Source organism: Silene latifolia, chromosome 6 (genome assembly GCF_048544455.1).
Source record: "Silene latifolia isolate original U9 population chromosome 6, ASM4854445v1, whole genome shotgun sequence".
Taxonomy (NCBI): domain Eukaryota; kingdom Viridiplantae; phylum Streptophyta; class Magnoliopsida; order Caryophyllales; family Caryophyllaceae; genus Silene; species Silene latifolia.
In genome coordinates, this window is record NC_133531.1 from 18,199,747 (window position 1) to 18,210,805 (window position 11,059).

General features: G+C 38.7%; 1 protein-coding gene across 1 annotated transcript; it reads left to right on the forward strand.

Moving 5' to 3' along the window:
- The first annotated feature begins 373 nt into the window (after positions 1–373).
- On the forward strand, positions 374–1,258 carry LOC141587689 (heat shock cognate 70 kDa protein 1-like). Its single transcript, XM_074409163.1, has 2 exons — positions 374–434; positions 819–1,258. The coding sequence occupies exons 1-2, from the start codon at positions 374–376 to the stop codon at positions 1,256–1,258; spliced, it is 501 nt and encodes a 166-aa protein (XP_074265264.1).
- Positions 1,259–11,059: the final 9,801 nt, after the last annotated feature.

Below are 11,059 nucleotides of genomic sequence, written 5' to 3' on the forward strand. Positions count from 1 at the left end.
AGACAAGTAATAACTTGAGAAAGTTTCTAAAACCTAAAATTACTTTTCATCCTTAACCACATATGAGTCACCTAACTCATCTTCAAATCTTCACCTATAAGAACAACAAAAACACAATTATTAAGCTTAAATCCAAAACCCTAAAAAGATAAGACCCGAAACTAAATTGGGGGAAATGAAAATAAAGCTTACTAGTAGATGAGGATTGAAGAGAGGATTCCAAATATATAAGTTTTATGCAAATTGGTGGAGAAATGAAGGATTTATGGTGGTTTTAGGGATTGTAAGGAGGATTTTTGGTAGGTTTTTGGTGTTTGAGAGAAGGAGGAGATAGATTGAGAATGGAGGAAATGAAAATTGAAAGAGGAGACAAATGGAGGGTGATTTTTCGGTCCAAATGGCATGGGGAGGGTGGTCAATTGTTTACGTTTTGGGTTTGCTTCGACGGTAATTAGAAATATTCGTCGAACGCGATTTCCGAGAATATTAAAGTTCTTAAACACGATTTTACTTAAAGATTAAGTACTCATGTGCCCAATATCCAAACTCGTTAACCCAACGACCGTAAGAAATGAGAAAATCCCAATATTACGACTTTTATCAGAAATCTATTTTATCAAAGTAAAAGGTTTAAATATAGTTTAAATTACTTTTAAATATTTCTAAACTATCAAAAGTGATTACATTACTTCAAACTAAAATAAAATTATATTTTATCAAATTATTATTATTTCAAATAAATTAATATTAAATGAAAATTGATTAAAATATTACTTTTAAAATATAATAAAGGTCTTCAAATTTACGGGGTGTTACAGCTGAGGCTTTCCTTGGCAGCGTAGTGAAGAACGCTATTGTCACTGTGCCAGCATACTTCAATGATTCACAGCGTCGAGTAACGAAAGGTGCTGGAATAATTGCAGGCCTCAATGTGATCCATATCATTAATAAGCCGACAGCTGCTGCCATGGCTTATAGGTTGGACACGAAGATTAATCAAAACAATGATGATAAAAAGAAAGTGTTGGTGTTTGACCTTGGAGGGGGTACAGTTGATGTGTCTTTGGTGGCAATAGAGAAGGGTGAGATAAAAGTTAAAGCTGTAAGCGGAGACACCCACCTTGGTGGCGTAGACTTTGACAACAAAATGGTGACGGAGTTTGTTAGGGAGTTTAAGACGAAGCACAAACATGATATTAGCAAGAATCCGAAAGCCCTTAGAAGACTGACAAATGCTTTGGAGAATGATAGAAGATGATAAAAGAAGCTGAAATATACAAGACTCAAGATGAAAAGTGTCGCTATGATGAAAGACTGCGCTAGTGTGCGTTCTTGACAAATTGAATTTCCTGATTATGTCATTTCTTCAAATGGATCAAATATCGTCGAATAAGAAGGATGTTGGAATGGAGGTCTCATTTGAATGACAACGAAATTAAATGTCGGGATGAGAAACACAGACAATAGATGTGCGCTGTGATTGATGATTGCTCTTTTAAAAACAAGATATTGAATGAGTTTGCTGCTATAACATTTTAGTTGAAATGTAATTCTAATACGAATTTCAGATTATCCTAAGATTCCTAATAGACCCCTTTAAAAGCAAATCACCTTTATTAATCATTGAGGTGCGCTTTCAAAGTTTCCATCACCATATAGTGTCGCACTGGCGTGCATCTACGAAATTCTTCAAGGCTGAGGATGTTAGAATAATTAATAATATTCGTATGGCCTATGTGTTTCAGGAGCCATTTAAAAACAAGTATGAAAACTGAGGTCAAGGAGCCAATCTGAGGCAAACATGGACTATATATTCAAAGTGAAGCAAGCTAAATGTACCTCAAATTGTGTTAGTGTCTTTAGGAAACTGGACCCTTCCTCAGAAATAATCTTCAACTAGAAGATTTATTATAGATAAAGATTGATGATTTATTGGTTTCAGCTAAGTCATACACAAACACTACACATGATACTATTGTTACTCCCGATTAATGTAATTAAAGTCCGGGAATTATTATTCCCTCTTACCTTACCCTAATAAGTCGTCTTTCACGAAAAGGTACGAACGATTTTGTTTTTGCGAAAAGGTACGTAACCCATCATATATATATATGATAGGATACAGTAAGAAATAATTACAATCATAATTCATCCTGACAAAAATAAAAGGAACATACGTACATTAAAGAAGTGAAAGGGGAAAGTCGGTTTCTTCCTCCATCAACAAAGAACATAAAGGAAAGGGTTAAGGAGGAGAATCAATCGTCTTATACTTCTTATTGTATTGATTGCGTCTGTAAGACATGGACCAAAGTTAGTCCTTTATTTCGTCTATTGATTGTATTAGGGTTGAATTAATTCAAGTCTATATTGATTCTTGGGACTGATTTCATTATCGAAATCATAAAGTTTATCTTACAGTTCACAAATAACATTATACCTCCAGTGGTACAATAGCATCATACAACTAAGTTATATCATATCGAGCTTATGTGTAATTTTATTGAGCTTTTTTAAAGTTAATTTTTTTTATGTTTAAGTGAGTGAATTCAGAAATTTTATGGTATAACTCGACTTCTTTAAAACAAAACTCGAAAACTTTATTATATAGCTCGGATTTTAGAGCATACAACTGGGTACAACTGTTTGTAGGATCTATTAATTACTTACAGTTGGTATCAGAGCAACTATAGATTTGATTAATTTACCCATTAAAGATACATTTAATTGATTCACTGTTTTTATTTGATATGTTTATCAATTGTCCGTGAAAGTGTTTCATTGCAATTTATAGTTGATTAATTTATACATGTTCGATGATGACGGCCGAAATCAGTGTTCCGTTGTATATGGTGCCTTTTTTTGGCTTATATGTATAAATCAAGTTAACGTAATAGCAATGCAAATTTTTGTTTAATCATAATATATTCCTTCCGCTGTTTATAGTCCTTTTACATGAATAGATGACACCATCATGAATAGATGACACCATCAGCATGTTAATCCGCTTGTTTTTGTCGCTGCATTTTTTTATCTATCATTATGTTCTGATGAAGTGCATGCAATGTTTGGAATTTTGCATTTATTTCTATATTGTGTATGTATGCAATTATTCCTTATGCAATAATCATAATTGTGTATGTATGCAATTATTCCTTATCCGTATGAATTGTTTCATTTTGACTTCCTTTTGTTTACTGGTTTGTCGACATATAGCCTAGATTTGCAATATTGAAAGATTGAAACTGAAAGTTTTATGTTTGTCCGCTGCATCTCATTGGCATGTACTTTTAATGAGTTCAAGTGTTCAACCATGTATTATTATCTCTAAAACATACATGCATTATTTGTATTTACATTCATGTATGGTTATATGTTTGGGCATTGAATTTTATAGAGAAATTCCTGAAAATAAAAGGCATGGTTTTATTATCATTTGAACGATAAGATGGTAACATTTATATATATGTGTAGTAAAATTCAAACACATTTTTTTTTTGGTACATAAGAGGGTAAACACCCGAAAACTAATGTACTAAACGAGGGGTAGTAACCCCTAGAAGATCTTCGCGCAAAATTGATCTGAGTGCATCCGGGGGATCCTCAAGAAAGCTTGGACGAGTAGAGGAATGAACACCTTGATTTGCTAACCAATCGCTTGCTCGATTTGCCTCTCTAAAGACGTGTTGGATGTGTACCTTCCAACCGGGTAAACGGATAAGTTCTTTGCATCGAAGAACAAGGGGTCGGAGGCTATTGCTCACCAATTGATCCTCCAAGACTAACTTAACACATGTTTCATTATCCATATGGACTAGAAGTTTATCGATATGAAGAATCCTCGCTCTTTCCAGCCCGGTTACGAGAGCTAACATCTCCGCTCTCATAGAAGTACATATCCCACCTGAGAACATAAAGGCTGAAATAAAATTACCTGTGTCATCACGAAGGATACCTCCGCACCCTGCCGGACCCGGGCTACCCTTCGAAGCACCATCCGTGTTCAAGAAGCACAAACTATAAGGAGGTGGATGCCATCGAATCAACACTTCCCGAGTTCTATGACCGGGATTCGGTATGAATAAAGAATATTTATCAAAAGCACTCTTCGAGGACTCAAACTGCTGATGAAGAAACGAGATGGGGTCTAACGGATTATCTTGCGCACGACCAAAGGCTACATTATTTCGCCAACGCCAAATCCACCAACAAGTGATGGCGAATTTCATAGACCAGTCGGCCAACCCCACGTCAATACTGTTGCTAGCATTGAACGAAATCCAGTCACAATAAGAAATGTTATAAAAGGAGGACATAGAGGGAGGAATACCGAGGAGGCTCCAAATATGACGGGAGAAAGGGCAGAGACGAAGAACGTGGTCCATGTTTTCTTCTTTAGCGAGGCATCTGGGACAGCTTGGGTCATCAGAAAGATTGCGACGGACCCTTGCGACATTACACATAGCTCTTTTATGAGCTGATAACCAAATAAAAAACTTGATTCTTTGTTGGACGGGTAATTTCCAAATAGCATGCCATCGAACTTGATTAACTTCGGGCACCAGGTCCATAGCTTTTATAATATTTAACGCGGATTTGATCGTGAATTTCCCGTGTGAAGTTCCATTCCAGTACAAGGAATCCACCAGATTAGGGTCGGGTGAGAGTGAAAAAGACGTAATTTTTAGAAGGCTTTCGCGCGGGAGGAAATTAGCAAATTCATCCCACTTCCATCCCGATTCTTCATCCCACATGTCACTAACTGCTGCCCCCAATAAGGTTTCCGGAATAGGAAGAATAGCAACATCCGATAGGGTACCTTCTTCCACCCAAGAATGATCCCAGAAGAGGGTACGTTGTCCATTTCCTACAGCCGAAGTAGTGCCTTTAACTATATTCGCTGCCTGTGACGATATTCCTGCCCAAACAATAGACATATTCGGTTTGGGTTTGAACATATCAATATCGCATCTTCCACTGCAATACTTAGCGCGCAACACCCGAGCCCAAAGGCTATTTGGTGTCGACAGAACGCGCCAACCTAGCTTCGTCAAAAAAACCGCATTAGCTTGCCTTGATGAAGTGATTCCGAGCCCGCCATTAATTTTGGGTTTCTGTATAGTCTCCCAAGATAAAAGATGAATCTTCCTTTTGTTCTCATCACCTCCCCAAAGAAACCTTCGAGTCTTACTATCAATAGCATCACATGTCGTTTTGGGAATTTTAGCCGTCTGCATGCTATAATTAGCCATGGAGGATAAAGTGGATTGAATGAGAGTGGCTCTACCTGCCAACGATAAGTTTTTAGTACTCCGGCCAACAAGTCGAGTATTAAATTTGTCAAGAATGCGATTGAATGTATGCTTGGTAACCCGGCCGTTGATAGTTGGCATACCCAAATAAGTTCCCAAATCATCAGTTATATCAAAACCCAATTCGCTGGCAACTTGATTTTGAACGACCGTGTTTGTATTTGACGAGAAGAAGACTCGCGATTTAGACACACTAACCTTTTCCCCGGAAGCTCGATAGAAAGTATTTAGAACATTTGAAATAACTGAAGCTTGCTCGATAGTTGCTTCCGCAAAAAGAACCATATCGTCTTCGAAAAATAAATTTGAAATAATAGGACCATTAGAGCAAACTCGAATAGGTTTCCATCTATGACACCAAACCTCTTCATCAATTAATTGTTGTAATTTCTCAAGGCACATAACGAAGAGGTACGAAGATAGGGGGTTTCCTTGTCTCACCCCTCTTGACGGCTTAAACATTTCAGTCGACTCTCCATTCCATAGGATTTGCATTCGAGCAGTTGTGATGCATTCCATAATGACATCGACTAAATAAGCAGGAATACACATATCGTTAAGAGTGTCTCGAATAAAGTCCCAACACAGTCGATCATAAGCTTTTTCGAGATCGATTTTTATGGCCATAAACCCTTTATTGCCCTTTTTCCTACGCATGGTATGAATAATTTCTTGAAATACCACAATATTATCGAAAATTTGACGACCTGGGACAAATCCGCTTTGTGTTTCTGATATGAGATGAGGTAGGACTTTTTTAATTTTGTTAGCGAGAACTTTGCTAACGATTTTATAAGAAACATTGCATAGCCCTATAGGACGGAATTGTGTAATATAATCGGGACCGATGACCTTAGGAATTAGAACAATGTGCGTATCGTTGAAATTCTCCGGGAAACCTTTGCCTTGCAAAGCTTTTATCACCGTTTCACAAACTGACTGACGGACAACCGACCAATTTTTTTGATAGAAAAGAGCTTGAAAACCATCCGGTCTGGGCGCTTTAAGGGCTCCCATATTAAAAATAACCTTCTCAATTTCAGCTATAGTATAAGGACGGGTTAACGAATCGAAATATTCTCGACTAAGCTCAGGAAATAGATCATATAAAACTCCTGCCCCCACATCATATTCTCCTTCCTGCGTATAAAGGTGTTTATAAAAACCGAGCACAAGCTTTTGGAGATCGCTCTTATCTTCGACCCATACATCGTCATGGTTCTTTAAGGAGCTGATACGATTTCTCCATCTTCTAACTAAAGTGCTTACGTGGAAATAAGAGGTATTTCTATCCCCGTCTTTTATGAATTCCACCCGAGACTTTTGGTACCAAAGAATCTCCTCCCTCTCTAGAACTTCATCGAATTCCTTGCGAAGTTTGGCTTCCAAAATCATGGTACCCCTATCCTTGCACACTTATAATTTCCTCTGACATCCTTCGATTCTTGCCTTTAAATGACGTTTTTGCTTAAAAATATTACCAAACACCTCTTCATTCCAAGTTTGTAGCTTGCTCGATAAGTGGTTGAGTTGAGTAATCAAGCTCCCATCCGGCTGCCAATTCTAAGTTACAAAATTTGTGAAGTTCTCATGGGTGAGCCAAGCTGCCTGAAAACGAAAAGGCCGCTGTATAGAGTTAAGGGGAGCAAAGCCGTTTGGAGAGATTAACAGAGGACAATGATCTGATTGTATAGCGGGTAGGTGTCTCACGCTAGCATCTCCAAACAACATACTTCACTCGCTATTGCACATCGCTCTATCCAGCCGTGCACTTTGTCTTGTTTCTGGTGTATTTCCCCTAGCCCAGGTGTGAGACGGGCCAGAAAACTCCAATTCGACAAGAGCGCAATTTTCAATCCAAGCGTTGAAGAGATCACACCGCCTAGCCATATTACTATCTCCCCCGTGTCTCTCCGTTAAACTTCTAGTCTCGTTAAATTCGTCTGCCAGCATCCAAGGAATATTGTTCCTTCGAGCAAAGTCTTCCAAATTCGCCCAAAGTTCTCTTCTATTATGCGGATCAGGGCTCGCATAGACAGCAGTGAAAAGCCATGGTGTTTCATTAACCCTAGAGATTTCCATAGTAATATATTGGGAGTGGGATGTAATGGGTGTAATCCGAACTAAATCAGACTTCTAGTATAACCAAATCCCACCACGAAACCCTACTGCATCCACACGGGCATGACTATCGTAACCAACAATTTTCTTAACCTCAGCATGTTCCCCTCCCATATGAGTTTCTATGAGAGCAAACACAGTGGGTTTATAGGTTCGAATAATTTCTTTTAGAGCAGAAGTTTTAGCTCTACTAGCTGACCCTTGGAAATTCTATACCATACACGTGATGTGAGGTGAGTTCGGAGATAAGTTAGGTATTCTATCCGACATAAGATGTGGTAAAAACTGTAACTGAGACACGTATGATCGACTAATCAAGGAGAGTACCTTGTTAACATTCCATGGAATCGACATCTCGACCCAAAGGCACGTTGGATTTTCTTGAACTTGTTCGAACCTCAGGTTCATCATATGTGACTCCCTTACCATCACCCCCATAAAGGGTACGGCCATCCCCTCCCAAGTCGTGAACATGAACCGTCGATATGGTGGTATCATTAGGACTTGCGCCAGGCTCAGGATTGAATGTTCCTGAGAGGGAAGAAGATCGAATATTGTGGAGTAATTCATCTCCATGCTTGCTCGTTGTCTGCACAGTTTGGATAGGTAAGTTTTCTTGGTTGGAAAGAATAATAGGAGCTGCAATGGTATTTGGGATATTGCTTAAGGTTGGAATATTGTGTGAATCTTTTTTCCTTGAATTGAGGAGGGATTGGTGCTAGATTTTTGGTTATTAGTAATATTACGTAGTACATCTGTATTATTATGAGATGGAGGGATAGCTGGAGATGTTTTCAAAATATTATTGTTGGATTTCTTAAGGGGAGTATATTTAGAAGATATGGTTTTCTTATTTTTTGGTAAATTTGAAATATTCTGCTCCTTATTTTGGAAATTCGGGGTCGTGACGGATTGTGAAAAAATACCCGTAGACTTACTCGGGTTACTAGAACCATCTTTTACCGAATTAAGCGCATCGAACCTCGAACTCGTGTAGTCCTTTGAAGTACTACCAAATTCGAAAGGTTTCGCTGCTGGTTTTCGCCTCGGAGGTTTCCTGACCATCATCCAATCTCCAAAATCCGATTCCTCCTCGAGACGTAAGCCTGCCTCTAGGGAATTTTCAACAGGGATATCCATAGCTGCCAAAGTTGTATCTTGACCTTCATTTGGTATAAGGACGTTTGCTGGGTTAGTGACGACGGTGTGTGTATTACAGGCCCCGGATTGATGACCCATTTTACCACACTTAAAACAAATCATCTTTAGACCCTCGTACTGGATGCAATAAACTTTGCCGTATAAACGGAATTTCGATAGCAAAGGTTTAGTTATGTCCACCTCAATACTTAATCTCGTGAATTGGCCGCGCTCCGCAGAGGCCTTATTTTAATCGATTCTAATTACTTTCCCTATTTTTTACCCTACCTTTTTGAGAAAGGTCTCATTAAAGTATTCCACTGGCAAATTAGGGATGCGAACCCAGGCGGTTAGGAACTCAATACTATCCTCTGATGGAACGAAATTGGGGATCCATCTCCGGATTGATAAGTAGCATTTTAGTCGTATTTTACCCCGTATTTATACCTTATTCCGACTCGATTTTGTGTGCTTAATTGTCTAATAAGCTCATTTAATTACTAATTTATAATAATTAGTCGTATTAGTCGTATTAGTTTATAATTAATAATTAATTGTATTTATGTATAATATTAGTATTATTATTATATCATTTTAATGTGAAGGCAAGACGGGAAAGTGAGGCGGAAGAGCAAGACGGGATTATGAGAAGAAATGGCGGAGGTGAAAATAGGCCAAATGATGGAAAAATAAACTAAGGAGTAGCTGCTAATTTCAGACGGTCTTTGCTGAGCTTTTACTACCACCTCCGGCCACCTTGGCAGCCACCACTCACCACCACTGACCACCCTACACTTCCAACATCACATCCAACCCATCCACTACCACCATGGACCACCAAAACAGCCACCACGAACTCTCCTTCCACCCCTGTCCATAAACAACACAAACAACACCCATCTCATCCACTCATATTTCAACCATCACCAAAGCTACCACCAGCCACCATAACAACCTCCCACGACCACAAACGACCTCCTCCCACTTCCACCCCCACCACCGACCACCAAGGTGGCAGACACGACTCAGTTTTCGACCCCCGCGCGCGCTGCTTTTCCCCTGTTTTCGCACTCCCTTCTTCCATGAGCCCGCACCCCGGCTGCCGCCCTCACCACCGGCTGGGAATACATACAAAACACCCTTCATTTTCCAGAGAACTCCCAGCCGGCCTTGTCACCGGCGGCCGGCCTACCGTCTCGCAACAACACAACAGTACATCTCACCTCAATGATGTGCACTCAGCCGGTCCACCGTCCGTCGGCCTCCTCACCGGCTCCCACTACAAATTAATCCATCATCAAGTTTCCAGGAGATCCCCAGCCGGTCATGACCCCGGCGGCCGGTTGGCCGACTGCCACCCTCCTTCATGCGTTTTCAGCCTTTGTTTCCCATGTCTTTGCTGTTGAGCACGATTAGTAATCCCTTTCCCCATTTTGCTTTTTTTTATCAATCGTGTGTTTGTGTAGAGGATTTAGGGGGTGTATTAGTGTTAGGATTATTATTATTATTATTATTATTATTATTATTATTATTAATTGTATTATTGAAGAGTAGTATAAAAGACCACATTACATTACACATTACACACACCTACCTTAGACATTAGAATAGAAATTAGACTAGCTTAGATTATTCTCTCTCAATATTGTAAAATCCTCATATTTCCTCTCTCATTTTCATTCAATAAAAAGTTGTTATCTTTCTTTAATTATTAGTTTAATTCTTCTTTTGTTCATTCAAATTCTTCTCTTTTCATTAGTTTACAATTAGTAATTTTGGGTTGTATTTGGAGAATTGAAGAATCCTTCCATATTTCAATCCAAGTTCCTTTCTTTGCTATTGAGTTGGTATAATTTCTCTTCTTAATTTCATTTGTTTACATTTTGCTTTTCTTTCAAGTTTTATCTTAATTGTTTATGTTAGAATTCTATCTTTGTTGTTAGGTTGTTGTTATTCTCTCTCTTGTTCATCTCTTCCTTACTCCTCCTTGTTGTTTACAAGATTGAATCTTTGATTTCTCATGTTAAAGATTGAGTCTTTGTGTTTATTGAGTTAAAGCTTGTGCCTTTAAGTTTAATCTTCATTGTTTCTTGAATTAAATTGTCTTTCCTTGTAATTTGAGTTGGGTATTTGCATGATTAGTAATAGAATTTCCATTTTCACATCATGTTCATGATTAAAGAATCCATCTTTACTAATTATCTTGTCTTAGTAGAAATGATTAGCGAGTAGTCTTTTACTAGGACTCGGTTTGACCCAACATGAGTAATTTCACTAATTGATTCTCATAAAGGCTAATTGTTTGGGGAAATTGGTGAGGGTAGTTTAGAGGAATGATATGGTTTACGGATTTATTTTGGGTAGTGTCGATTTGTGACCCTTGTCCACCAACGAGAGTTGGTTAGGTTGTAAATTGGATACCCGGAATTTGACCCTATTGCTAACCTAGGTTGAGACCGAAAGGGAGAACCAAGGGAGAGTACCTC